The sequence below is a fragment of the Aphis gossypii genome, chromosome 2 (assembly GCF_020184175.1).
Source record: "Aphis gossypii isolate Hap1 chromosome 2, ASM2018417v2, whole genome shotgun sequence".
Taxonomy (NCBI): Eukaryota; Metazoa; Arthropoda; class Insecta; order Hemiptera; family Aphididae; genus Aphis; species Aphis gossypii.
The window spans coordinates 45,200,592-45,215,810 of record NC_065531.1 but is presented as its reverse complement, the minus strand read 5'-3'; the positions used below and the strand labels follow the sequence as shown (position 1 = coordinate 45,215,810).

The window sequence follows — 15,219 nt, the reverse complement described above, 5'->3', positions numbered from 1 at the left end:
AATTAGTTAAACACGTATTTTATAGGATGATTTTTATATAGTTACACATAAATTATAAGATTATCACAAAATGTTGCTCAAGTGGTAGGTACATTAAAATTTAGTGAGTATTGATTGGAGACTAATAATTGAGTAATTGCTAATTAAGTATTATAAATAAAATTACAATATTATAATAGAAACTCAGTTAGTTTAATATTAAGATTATAAGATAACCTAGGGCAAAAACTTTATCTACAGAATAGCATAAAGACATAAAGTGCAATCACAATTAAGTAGGTAACAATTGTAGGTATATCCTTATAGGTAAAGATATTATTAATTGAGCAACACCAATTTTTTTTATAATATACACTTAATGGCCACTGTCTACTGATTGTACTGTAAGTAACTAATATAATATATTATTATAATAATAATATTTTAAATTAAAATTAATATTATTATTGAGTATTGAAATTTTTGTTCGATAGATTTTTTCTCTAGGTTTATAATTACTTTTTTTTTAGAAAAAATGACTATCATTAAAATATTTAAACGTATATTTTTAAGCAGGTATTATTTAAAAATACCTACTTAGTAGTTTGTTATGAGTTTATGACGTCTGTATGTACTGGTCGTTTAGATTTTAAAACGATGAACAATAATTATACATATTAATTCTTATAGGTACTTAAAGTACCTACTCAAGTTAAACGTATGAATGATAGTAAAAATAGGTAGGTACAAATAATAATAATAGTACGAAAATTACCTCAACTAAGAAGCCTATTTATTTATAGTTTATACCTAGGTATCTATTAAAATTAAAAATATATTTGATCTATAGATAGACTAATGTTTCTTTATAATTTTAAAATACAATTTATAAAAATATTATAATAATTTTGTTTGTCATTATGATAAAAGGTACCTATTAAAAATACTCGTTATCTACTTTTTAATATGTTTATATTTTATAAAAGATCTTCTAATATAATATCCTTTGCTAACGACGCCAAGCTAGTAAAAATTATAAAATCTGAACAAGGTTTCTATTAATTTACAATGAGATATTAAGATATTAATAACCTACCTTACTTATGCGGTATAATATAAATCATTTATTTTTAAATATTAAGAAATGGTAAATTCATGAAATTTCACCTAATAAAAAAAACCTATTAACTTTTCAATATTCTAATATCAAGCTTGTTCCTTAAATATCTCGGTATAGGTAATATTGGGTTCTAAATTAAATTTTTCTTTTCATGCTGAAGTAATAAAAATAAAGTTTTTTATTAAACGCAATTGTGATTCATTCTTAAATCTTATATTCTTTTAAAAATCCTCTATTGCTCTCTTGTTCGATCTAATCTAGAATACTTATACTGTCTTCCATTTGGATAAATAATAAATAAGTCAAAACAAAGTCTTATGAAAGAATTTATTCAAAATAGGTTATTATGTCTTATCTCTTTTAAATTCAATATTCATAGACCTCTCCATAACTCAAATAATGTTTTAAATTTTCTCAATATTTCTCTACTATAGGGGTGGCCAAACAGTCGATCGCGGACAATTTCAAAGTCGATCATGTTGGAATTTATTTTTAGGGCCATGCGTCCTATATTTTTCTTAATAATTATAGTTATTCAATAAAAAAAAAATTTCTATGAAAGTCGATCCTCAAAGATGAAGTAAATTTTTAGTAAATTGTGACCAAAAAAAGTTTGGCCATTCCTGCTCTACTATATCTGGCCTTCATATACTTTTACTCTTTAATTTTTTTCAAAAATTATTAATGGGTTCAATCGATCGTCATGATATACTTTCTTTAATCTGTTTTAAAACTAATAGCCCCAATACTAGAGATTATTCTTAATTGCAGCAAGTATAAAATATATATTCCATTATTATAATGAAACCAGAAAACAAACCGGTTTGTTCAACACACAGATGTAAATTTTGTTTTGTGTTTAAAATATTTGTACTCTTTTTTAAGGATTAGGTAGATACTTACCTCAGAAATATAAACACAATTATTTAGCACTTAACTGATTATATTATCATAATTACTAATTAGTATAATTTTAGATGTATTAATTAGAATTCTTTGTATTTCTTTTGTGAAGGTTATGATTTATTAACGTTACAATATAATTTTAAAATTGTTATACTCGTATAATTAACTCTAATAATTAATAGAATAATTATTACATCATATTTTTATCTTAAACCAACAGTTAAAAAAAATGTTATTCAGTACCTATAGGTTATATAATATCTACAAAATATATATTTTATGGTAAAGTTATGTTTATTATTGTATATTAATACGTGGTACCTTGTACAATTGTATAGGTACTCATTGCATTATTCATAAAGATTTATATTCTTGCTCTATGAATTATACTTACCTGCTATATGAATAAGGTTTTTTAAACTTCTTTTGTTCAATTGTTTTATATCATTATAATTTATAATGTGGATTATACAATAATTACCTACTCATATAAGAAATTGGAGTTTTAATCAATGGAACAAGATTGGTATATATTTATGTATATTTAGGTTATATATTTCAGCATATAAAAGTATTTCCCTAAAATAATTTTTTACTCAGATAGAATGTATTATGTATAGGTGTCTATTAAATAATAGGTTAGGTTTACTAAGAAGTTCTATTATCTATAATTGTAGTTATAACTTATAAGTACCTATCTACTACAACCTCTACTTACTTACTTATACCTACTACTGAATGAATGTCACACGTATTATGTAAACTGGTAAGCCTATTTGAAAAGTTGAACAAATTAATTTTGGTTTCCTATATATAGATAATAATAATACTATGTTATTAAAAGTTATTATATTTTTTAAAATATTTAACTCAGATATATATGCAAAACTATATTACTTATTAGATTGGTTGTGGATTGCATTTTGCAATGATCAACTTTTCTCTTAAATCTCAATAGGTAAGTAAGTACTCTAAATGTTCTCAGCAGCACTAATATGTAACAAATCTAATCCATACAGCTTTTCTAATTGGATAATTTTCCTATATCTATTGTTCATTTTATTTACTTGCTTCACAATCAAAATTTGTATCCTGTATGATTTAAAAAAATATAACAGAAACATATATTATCTGAATATCTTTAAAATTATTTCTTAATTCTTACAATAAAATTCTGTCATTTTACGTAAAAAAATAAATCACTTACCTACCTTATTATAACAGTAATATTTTTACATAATACCTAATAATTATCTAATGGCACTAAAATATAAAAATATAAAAAAAGTAAAAAAACCATTAAGAAATTATAAAAAAAAAAAAAAACAAAAACAAAAATAATAACATTAATATAATAGGTTGGTGTACTATAAGTAGGTCGTAGTCTGTAGGTAATGTATTTGTCAATTAACGTGGGGATAATACGTCACAACGATAAATATTTTACCTAAGTAGGTTCATAATATATTACGGCGTAGCACTGACGCGTTAATATAATATTATATAGTAATAGGTAGGCGGTACACTCATATCTATGCAGATACTTGAAAATAATAATTAATTAAAACTATTAGCAAAATACAAAAAACAATATTAGACTCAAGATTTATAGTTAAATCGTATAATAATAAGCATGGTAGGTATTATATTATGATTAATATGAGATCTGGTGAAACTTTTTTTAATAGTACCAATACCTTTATGTTACATAGGTACTTTACGCATATTTAAATGCAAGATACTAACTAAGCAATGAACAGTAATAAACGGTTTTAAACATCACCGAACGTCGACGTAGATGATGTGTTGCACGTGCGTCAATGTAGTTAAATAATTCAAAGATGGATTGACGTAGTAAACAGGCCTCCGCTCCTGCCCTATTTTATACCGTGTTCATAACGCCGGCAACAATTAAGTGTTCTAAACTTAATAAGTTATAAGGGTACTTGCTTATCAGCGTTGGTCATCTTTTTTTTTGCCTTAAATAACGATAAACTTATAATTTATAGGTACAATTGGTACAAACATGTAGGTACGTACAATAATCAAATGTAAAGTACCTATTAAGATCTTATAGATTAAGAATCAGTGGTGGGTCTAGGATTTTTTTTTGAGGGGAGGAATTTTTTTAATTGTATAATTTTTTAAACATAATATGGTTTGAATATAATAAATACAAACAGGTACAATATAACTGCCAAAAGGCGGGGGGGAGTATCCTCGCTCCTCCAATAAAGATAATACGAAGATGGGATTGTCAATTATTAAACATAATTAGTACTTAATAAAATGACATCTTCCTCCGTTTTGAGGGCCAAATATATTTATATTGGACTTTTCCTTGTACATAGTATTATTGCTAATTATTTTTACTTATACCTTTGTGGTTTGTAAAAATTAACAGTGGTTAGTAAAGGTTGCTCTATAGATAGTATACTATTATTTTATGGATAACCCTGAAAATAATTATTATATTATCAACAATTTTGTTTAATACCAATAATTCTAAGGAAGAATCTTATATGGTTAAAGACTTATTTTTATAAATTTTTGTTATACCATACCAAATTTACTTATTCAAATGACTGGAATTCATAAGTAAATTTATTTATCAAATTCAAAAAAATACCTACTGAAAATCAAAATTTCAATAGGTGTGGAAGTAATACCTATTAATATCATTATCAGAGTCACTGATTATACCTCTTAATGTAATCATCAATTTATTAGTTTAATAAATAGCAGTTAAATTCTAATTAGAATTTAGCAGTTGATGAATATTTTCAGGAATGGACGAGGTCAAAGGGAGAGGTTATATATTTTTATTGAAGGATTAGAGATTAATTATTTGGAATGAAAACATTTCAAATAATTTTTGTTATTTATATATCTAAGTCCTAACAGTATTATATAATGTTTGTACATATGTATATGCCCATTTTATTTGTGTCCTTTAGAATTAATTACAACATTATTACTCTCCATGCATTTTTAATTTACTTTAACATGTATGCTGGGTTATTTAAAATATAATTTTTTTTGATCTAGCATTTTCAAATCTATAGCTCACTAATAATAACTATCTATTTATTCAAAATTAGTACATAAGCATCATAAATACTAAGGCACATGAGCACTAGTATCTAATAATAACTTCATTGATTTGTTTGTACATTTTACTTTTCTTAAAGCTAATAAAAAAATATGCTAAAAGCAATTTTCAGTAACTATTAGAATTAATAGCATAAGAGCATTTTTATAACAAAGGGACAATCTTCTGTTTCATACAAATATTTTTTTCTCATGTTTACATAACAATATATTATATTCTTTGCACTTTAGCAGCATCTTCTTCAAGATATAGCTTTGTACCTACACATTTCATCCACAGCAATATTGCAGTATACAGGACTTTTTGAAAGTTCTAAAGGACTCTTCTAATCTTTTGTAAGCCCAGAAATGATGTTCCACTTGGGCAATGTCTTTGGGCGTTGTAGTAAGTTTTCAAATTTTATTTTTATATAGTCATATGCCTTTAGTGAAAATATTAAAATTTAACTGGGACATTAACCAACAATTATTTAATTTCATTGCATTATTCTATGATTCACTTACTTACAAATTACTTAGTACTCAAATATATTTTTTACAAACATTTCAAAGAAATCTGAACTCAATGCCTAAAAAAAAAAAATAGGTATACAATTTATATTAAACAATAATAGTAATTAATAATTATACAAATAGGTAAAATAAATCCCCTAAAAAGTACGAGGAAAAAAGCCCACTAATTAAAAAAAAAGGAGAAATTAACAATCCATGTACTTACATTCTTCTATATTAATGTGTTCACTAATAAACCAGTAAGTGAGTTTTTGTGGAGATAACGAAAGAAAACGGTTAGCTGACTTTATGTTAATTGAAACAGCATTACAGCAATACAGCATAATAATTAATAATATTAAGTTTGTTCATTGTCAAAACGATCTGAAAAGGATTTATTAATTATATTAAAAATGTATTATCAGATTAAGGAGTGATAGCCAATAGCTTTGTTCGTTTTAAAATCTTGGTGTTAACACTTTTTGTCTAAACGAACAAAGCTAATGAGTACACATTGAAAAATTAACGCCAAAACGCCCAAAACGATTTTTAATACAGCGCATAGGATAACTAAGATAACGGACACCGTTTGCTTTTGGTATCGCCGCGAAAACTCCATAATCATTAGTTTTTTTGTGATAAGTGTTATCAAAGTATGTGTAAGGTGAACCAAATAATTCCTAATCCACCTTTCAAATGATATTAATATTTAATATATTTTAATATAATATTTTCGCATAATTATTATTTATAATTTATTACAGTTGTTCATATTGTACTTGTCCACGGGTACAACGTAAGTATTACGTGACTCGCAAAATAACTTATTCCGAATTATTTTGTAATTGGATGTTCCTTGCGGGTATAACTATTGTCTGGTGTCCGAATAAATCTCAATTTACATCACTCAACTATGGTATTCGCTAAATGGAACAGCCCAGCGTTTCAAGCAGAACCTATCAGCTGCTAGATATGTCGGACTCCGGCAGTAGTTCGTCCGCACACATTCCTCCATTAATATTGACTTCGCCGAGGAAAAAGAGATATAGAAAGTGAGTACCTACACTCAGTTGTCAACAGCTGGTTATGTTGTTAGTATTATTTGTAATTTTTTCTCATTATATTTCATCCTAGGTTTGGCAACAATAGAGATAAGTTTGGTGAAAAAGTGACGTTTGAAAAATGTCGCTTGCAGTCGCGCACAGTATGTGTGTTTTTTGTTCTATCTGTTCTCATTGTCTGGCTGCTGACAATGAGTTGGTTCATCAATGCTTTACAAAACGAATTGGACAAATTCAACCATACCATTATTACAAGTAAGACTTCCAAATTGTGTTTATCGATATTGCCATTTGTTTCCTCAAACCATTAATGGTTGGTTATACTTTCTGCAGTATATTTTTTTCTAACTATATGAAGTTTTTATACCTACACATAAGATTTTTATTTTTTTTTTATATATTATTAATTTATCTAATAAAAAAACCTTTAACTAGTTTCATTATTAAATTGTAAACAATTTTGTATTGATAGTTAGATATCAAAGATAAAATATAGATAGTTGTTAATAATTTATTACTCAGTAATCATTATAATTATAGGTATTGTGATTTCTGACAGTCATTATATTTTTTTAACCTTGTATAAAATATAAAAACAGAATTGAATAATGAAATCATTGAAATCTATTAATGACAAGATTTAGCATATTTGTTGCTTCATGTTAATATTAAAACAAAATTAATCATATTCTATGATGTTATAATGTTATATAATATTAATAATAAATAAATTGAATTCTGAAACAATTATTAAATCACTAATCGCTATGTGCATATCATATAAATAACATGAGTTTAACTTTATTTGTTTATTTAAAAAACTTCAGGACTTAAATCAAATAAAATTTATCTTAATATAAATTGTTTAAATTAATATGATTAAGTTTAAAATGTATGTTCGAGTATAATGCAGTTGTTGACAACAGCCTCTTGATTTTGTCATGCACTTATTTCATAACATTAACTCAATTTATCTTTATAGTTATTTCATAACAAATATTAAAAGATATCTATAAAACATATTATTTTAATGTGTTTTTGTATAAACAATTATTGTGTTAATTATTTTGTATGTTCTGGGTCATAAAATCTTTTTGCAATCTCTTATTATTTTTATAAATAGACTACATTATTTTCTACTAAAATCCCAAGTACAATACTACTTATGTATTATATTAAAATCCATCAACTAAGCACATATCTAAAATAGATTAATAAATATTTTGTTTAATTAATTAGTGTTGTAGTGATACTTATAGAAATATAATTTACTTTGTTGTTTAAACCGAATTTCCACAAATGTTATATTTGTTATTGTTGGTTACTTGCCATGTTATTGAAACGGTATACTTGTACAAATATTAGTTTCTAGTGCCCTTCATGATAATTTTTGGTAAATATGACACAAGTTAAAAGTCAAATACTCAATAAATATACGAGTTTTTGGAACACGATACACAAATTACTTGCCTATTTAATTATTGTATACTCAGTAAGTATACCAATCATGTAAAAATGGCGTAACAAGAATAACAAATAATTAGTCAGAATAAATTAATCATAAAATAGATATTTTTGTTATTTGAGTTTATGATTAAATAAAAATATGTTTTTGTATTTAATTAAAATTATATTATTTACATTTTCCATCACTATCCATTATAGTGGTGTATTAGTTATGTAGTGTGTATAGTTAAAAAATTGTCACTAACATAATTAAGTATTAATGTATTAAAAATAGACCTATAAACTAGCAAAACTTATAACTTTACTAGTATAGTTTAGTTTATAGGTCTATGGTATAAATAATTAGTATTTTGTTTAGGGTCTATAATTTATTACTTATTCTACATACCAAGTTTATACTAAACTTTGTATGATTAATTACATACCTAACCCCATTAGTATGTTGAACTAATAACTTTATTATACTAAATGATTTAATACATCATATTATCATAACACAGCTTTATTCTCCAATTATACACCAAAAATAATATTTATGCGGTATATTCAATACAGAACATAAAGAGTAAAGACAAAATATTATATTATTACAACTTACAAACAATAATTATGTGATTAGGAAAGGAGAGTTATTCATACCTTACTTGAATAAGTACCTATATTTTAATTATAAAATCTGTTTTAAATAAAATTTAATTTATTTATAATTTAGATAAAATTAATTGTATAATATATAACTTGATAATTATTATTAAAGTTAATTTTTTATCTCAGATTTAAAAAATGAATATACCTATAGGCTATAGGTAAAAATTAAAAATATAATGCAAAAATCAATAAGTAGGTTGTTAGGTATCATCTATTTATAAAATTATAAGTAAGTTTGTATAATTCAATGTTTTATAAAAATGTTAATTTAACATAAAATTAAATAATATTAGTATATTTTTTACTTTAAAGTACTCAAATCCTATTTGATTTTCAGTTATATCCTAATCTTATAAATTATAACTTATAATAATTAACATTAAAAAATGTACCATATTGTTCAAAAAATATTAACTATATTATAGTAAATGTATTCTGCAACAATTTCTTTAAATCTTATTTGGATTATGTGTATAATAATAAACTTTATAAATAGAAATTAATTCCAATTATAATTATAATTTATAAATAAAAAAAAGATAAAAATACAATAAATTTATTTAGACGAAGAACAATTTGTTGTGTGTAGATATGTATATTACAACCCTATAGAATCCATAGTATATTATTTAGTACCTATAGATTTTTGTGACTAAAAATTGTAAATGAGCTAAAAAATAAATCAACGTATTTAATCACTTTTAATAGTTTAATACTTAGTATCATTAAAATTATTACACTAGAAATTGAATTCTAAATTAATTGTTTTTTTTTTTTAAATCGAGTAATAGAGGTTTTCACGAGTTTATATGGTTAATTTATTATATCGTATTGGACGTATTCTTTTGGTAGATCTATATCGTAGTTACGAAGAAAATGGAAAAGTCATTCGGCGAAAGACATCCTTTTAAATTGCCCATTATTCTTCGTCTAAATTATTCAACTTGTCAGTGATAAAATTAGGATTCGTACTATAGGTTGAAACTCGGGGCCATAAATAAACATTGTATACAAACGCATCGCCGACTAAAAGCGTAGTTACATACTTGAGTAATGAATCAATAGGTATATAATATTGCTTCGACCAAGATAGTTCATTTTACGTCATAAATTAAAAAAAAAAAAAACAGTTTTTCGAGAGAAAATACGAGCATTACAAAAGCTCGGGGATTCAGTTACGCCACTGGCGGCGGCGGAAAATTACAGACTATTGATCAGACCGCGTGCACATATTGCTCCACCCACTACCCCATCGGTGGCGACAGTAGTTCAATTGTCTAAGTTTTAGCCTTTACTGCCGCAGTCGACGGAACACGCGACCACGAGAAACTCGACGTAAATCTTATTACACTGTTGTTGATGTTATTGCTGCTGTGTTTAACAACAATATTAAACAAAACACTATGTTGAGCCGGATCTAGACTTGTAGTCTATACACGTAAATCGGATTCGACAGTCAAGACTATACTCTCTCGGCACTCACTTGTACACCCGTGCTATACTCATCAGTCATCACATATCCATCAACAGCGACCTAACCGTCGTCTACCCTAGCACTCGAAAACTGAATCGACGTCGTCATGCCTGCGGCCGATGAGCAGTGACGTGAGCAGGCGATTCTCGTCGGCCGTCGGCGGCGGCGGCGGCGGAGGCTGCAAGAAAATGCGGAAACGGAAGGAACTGGATGCGTTGACTGGCTGTACGGTGGTCGGCGTCAACCGAAACCGCAGGCTGATGACATGCTCGTCCGACTCGGACTCGTGTTCCTCGTCTCGGGCGCCACCCACGCCCATAAAGCTACGGAGGCAGATCACACGCAGGCGGAAACGGACGTTTGTCGCCGACACTTGGTGCAGCGCCCTTAGGATGTTCTTGACGTTCGGCTGCGTCGTGTGGGTCGTGTTCGAGACGTACACGTTCCTCGACGTGCGCAAGATCCAAGCGCACCTTCAAATGCAACTCGACGAAGGTGTGTGACCGGGTGATCAGTGGTTATGTCTCGTGCGATGGGTTTAGGGTGTGTAGGATTGAAGGGGGATTGTTATTTTCGGCCAACAGACTCCGCGTGGTCTGTTGCGAAAAGACGATTATAATATAATAGGTACTAATAGTATGTATACCTGCAGAAAGCTGAAAATTAACGTATGAATTGTAAGTGAGATCCAATTGATCCCAAGGCATACTCATACGGTGTAATGTGTACACGTAAGTGTTTGTATTGCTTTTTTAAACGTGTCTACTGTTTTTCCAGTTGCTGCCGGCAATCGTGGTGTTCCAGATGATCTACAGAAATGTCATGCTATGTCTAAACAACTTCAGCAAAACCAGACCGATATCTATCAACGTCTGACAGTGTATGATGGACAGATCACAAACTTAACACAACAGGTGAGTTTTATTTTTATGATTTATGATACCAGGTTACTAGAGCATATTATAATTGTTAGAATAATTTATTTAATTACATTAAAATTGAATTGATTAAAGTTGCTGTACTACAGGTTACAGAGAGTGTTAAATGTATTATATTTTATATTTTATAACATGTAATACCAACCATGAAGACATTTTTAATTTCATATTGCTTCATTCAAATTATAGGTTGCTAATTTAGGTTCAAGGTTATCATTAGTTGAAAAAAAAATCAATGAAAACACAAACCTTTTATCAAACCCAGATGCCACAAAAGACCCGTCTATAAAAGTACTATCATCAGAAGTTGCGAAACTCGGAAGCACTTATCAAGACCTAAGTGGCAGTGTCAAATCGCTCAAAGATACTACTAGTTCATTACAGTCATACCAAACAACATTAAAAACAAATATTACTTCAATAAGTGTATGCCTTAACAAATGACTTTAAAATATTTGAATAAAACCATTTATACATTTTATTTTTTATCAAATAGGAGAAGTTAAATAATGTTGGAAATATTAAAACTGATGAAACTATGATTAATAATGTGTCTGGAAAGTTACACGAGCTAATTGAAAATATAGGTTTTAATGTCTCAACCTTAAACCGAACACTTACCAGCCGAATTGATTGGTTATCTGGAGATCAAAAAACCAATGGGGTAAGAAATTATGAGTACCTTACTAAGTAATTGAAATATTGTAATGAAGATGATCTCTTATGTTTTTGATTATTATTTTTAATATTTTTTATTTATATTATAATCTTTAACTGGTTTAATACCTGTCTTTATAATATATTTTCAGGTGGAAATAGAAAAATTGAAAGAGGACAGTCAGAAATTAATCGCTCAAGTAAAAACAATTGACACTAAATTAACGACATCATTTAATGAAGTGAACTCAAAAGTAAATTACTAAATTATTATTATTATTATTATAATTAGATTAATTATGAACTGTTAACAAAGATCATATTTTAATATGTTGCAGGTTATATCTTTAAGAACTCAAATTGACAAGATTGCAACTAATGTTACCAATTTACATGCTCAATCAAATTCTGATGACTCTCTAACGGGTTCAGGTCAATTAAAAGGTAAAATTCTAAGTCTGCTTTATTCTCTTATTTGAACATGATATAATATATCAATATTCAATGTATTTAAAATATATTATAATTCATAAGTATATGGTACTAGTACCTAAACTAATGAATTTTAAACAAGATGGAATTTTCCATGCTTATAATTTGATAATTTCTTAAAAAATTGCTACCTTTTTAAAAAGTATTGTTAATACTGGCTGGCTCAAACCAGCCCTGAATATTGCACCCATTTATTAAAATAATCATTTTTCTTAAATTAGGATTTCATTCTTCTTAAAATAATGATATAATTAACTAATATTAATAATAAATAAAGTAATTTATACTAAATAATATATTACAATTTGTAAAAATAATCATGTTAACTAATAAATATATTGCTTGAATACTCTGAATTAATAATAAGAGTAGTCGAGCGTTCTAAGGTGTCGGTTGCCATGAGCACTGTCGCCGGTTTGAACCTTGACCACAGGGACACTTCTCTTCGAATAGTCACGGTGTCTGGAGAGAGAGGCCGCCATCCCCCACCCCTAGCATGTCAGTAACCTACGGGTGCCCACTAGAAAGTCTGCAAAGTAGGCGTCTGAAATAGGCCTTAGTGCGTACTCCCATACCATACAAAAAAAAAATTAAATTAAAAGTAAAATTAAATCAACTATTTGTAAATAAATTAATATTTATTGTAATTATGATTGATGTTTTTGATTAAAATAATAGTCTGTGGTATTGATATAAATCAAAGTATCGAATTCTCTGAGTATTTACATTGAGAAATTATGTTTACACCTTTATTTTTAAATGAGTTATTGGTATTGGTATCCTGCAAGTTATTCTTTTTTTTTTTTTTTTATAAAAATAACAATTTTGCTAAATTGATATGAAATATTAATTATTTGAATGGTCTTGGTTGTAAATTTGTAACATTTTGACCTATTTAATGTTAAAGTACAGCATTTACCAAACTTTTTCTCTGCCAGACCCTTTTGAGATAGTAAAAATGATTGAGGACCCCCTTAAAAAAAGTAAAATTTTTGTTTTTATATATACTATATAGTATATAATATTTTCAATTTATGTTCACGGACCCCCTCCGGTACATGTGCAGACCCCTAGGAGTACACGGACCACAATTTGGGAAATGTTATTCTAGTATATTCATTATTGATTATTATGATTCCTATAATGTAAAAATATCAAAATCATTGAGTTATTGCACTGAAATTATTAAATCTATGTTACTTAATGAGCTTTTTGTAATCTATAAATTAGTTTGAAAAAGCTACAGCTTGTGAGTACAAGAAATCAACGAAATTTTTGAGTGTATCAACTTTCTATTTTGAAAGATTCATCAATAACATCTCAGGGTCTCATAATCACAGTGATGGTCTAGTTAAACAACTTACATATTATTATTCAAAATGTTACATTACCTTAAATTATATTAATATTAATTAAATTTGATCATAAATTGATGTATAAAATGTACTTATTTTACTAATAAATAATAATAATATTTATTTATATTATTTATACTTTTTAATATATTTATTAATAAAATGTATGAAAATCAATAGATATTAAGTATTAACATTTTATTTTTTATTTTCAGGTGATAAAAATGGAACTCAGACAAAATCCTAATATTAGTATTTTTTGTTTTGTTGTATATGCACAATGCTGTTGAATAATTTTATTTTTTTTTTCTTAAAATAATAGTTTAAATGTTTACGTTTATATTTGAGTTAATGGGTCTTGTTTTGGTATGAATTTGTTTGATTTATAATTTAATAAAAGAAAAAAATTGTACCTATACATAATTTGTTTAATATATTTGAATGGACTGTTTGATAGTAATATTTGTAATTCCTATTAAATATTAAAATCAAATTTTATTTAAAAATAAAAATCATTTTAATTGAGACATTATGATAATTATGGACTTTATATATTTGAGAGCAGTCTTGTTTTTTTTTTCATTAATATTGTATTCTTTTTCTAGCTTATACTTTTAAAATGATTACAATATTGATAATAAAAAATTATTTTTCTATATTCGTTGAAATCAATTTTGTCTAAACTTATGAACTTAAATTATTATTTTATAAACAAGTATAAAATTACATTATGGTAGGCTATAGCATAAATTAAAAAAAATAATAACATATACTTATATAGGTACAGTTATTATAGCTGCAATACATTATTTGAATCATATAACAATAATTTCAAAGTAGTTTTATTAACATACTGTTACAACTATATGATATAAATTATAGTATTTAATTAATAATAATATTCTGTAAGCAGATTGTTTTTTTTTTTTTTTAATTATCATTGTTATTATGTTAAAAATTATACCAGAAATATAATAAAAACAAGAAATGATGTGTAATATTTGTTCTAAATTTTAATTTCTAAAACTATTGGCTACACATAGTTTATAAAAAAAAAAAAAAAAACTGAATTGCAATATATTTACAATGTTGAGCTTTTATTAGCAAATATTTGCTTAGGCATGTATTCAACATTAATATTTAATTGTTTGTAATATTGCGCGTATACTTAGTTGCGTTTAGTTTAGTTTAAAAAAAGTAGTTTGATAACTGATTACGTGATAGCCTCATTATTCAATATTATAAAATGCACTAAAAATACTATAATATTAATTAATATCATAATAATAATTAGTAATTTGTAATATTATAGTATGATTCATAAACAAAAATAAAATGAAATAAGTACTCAATATTTTTAAACGCTTGAATTTAGTATGGTACTTGTATGTATAAATAAAACAAAGTTTTATTACGTTCAATGATTGTGAATTGTCATAGAAGCATAGTATATTAGTATGTCTATACTCTATTCATTAAAATTACAAATAATTAATTTTTACTTTAAATGTAGTAATAT

The 15,219-nt window shown here is 26.3% G+C and overlaps 2 protein-coding genes across 4 annotated transcripts in view; one reads left to right on the top strand and one right to left on the bottom strand.

The window, feature by feature from the left end:
- LOC114120678 (protein phosphatase 1 regulatory subunit 12A) overlaps nt 1–15,219 on the bottom strand; it is a 138,822-nt gene that overhangs the window by 77,572 nt on the left and 46,031 nt on the right. The gene's annotated exons all lie outside the window — the stretch shown is intronic.
- On the top strand, nt 5,345–14,238 carry LOC114120688 (uncharacterized). 3 transcript variants are annotated; one of them, XM_050201877.1, is made up of 9 exons: nt 5,345–5,501; nt 6,373–6,660; nt 6,743–6,924; nt 11,036–11,172; nt 11,386–11,622; nt 11,693–11,860; nt 12,006–12,107; nt 12,192–12,297; nt 13,916–14,238. In XM_050201877.1, exons 2-9 carry the CDS (start codon nt 6,536–6,538, stop codon nt 13,945–13,947), a joined length of 1,089 nt encoding a protein of 362 aa, XP_050057834.1. In that variant the 5' UTR covers nt 5,345–5,501; nt 6,373–6,535; the 3' UTR covers nt 13,948–14,238. The 3 variants fall into 3 exon arrangements, with proteins under 3 accessions (XP_050057834.1, XP_050057833.1, XP_050057832.1); XM_050201876.1 differs by lacking the exon at nt 5,345–5,501 and having other exon boundaries at nt 6,284–6,660; XM_050201875.1 differs by lacking the exons at nt 5,345–5,501; nt 6,373–6,660; nt 6,743–6,924 and adding an exon at nt 9,572–10,753.

Bases quoted from the DNA above. Each gene is read 5' to 3' on its own strand.
- LOC114120688 (XM_050201875.1), top strand. From the start codon at position 10,378: ATGAGCAGTGACGTGAGCAGGCGATTCTCGTCGGCCGTCGGCGGCGGC. The intron at 10,754-11,035 runs GTGTGTGACCGG...CTGTTTTTCCAG, and splicing joins TCAAATGCAACTCGACGAAG to TTGCTGCCGGCAATCGTGGT. The intron at 12,108-12,191 runs GTAAATTACTAA...AATATGTTGCAG, and splicing joins TTAATGAAGTGAACTCAAAA to GTTATATCTTTAAGAACTCA.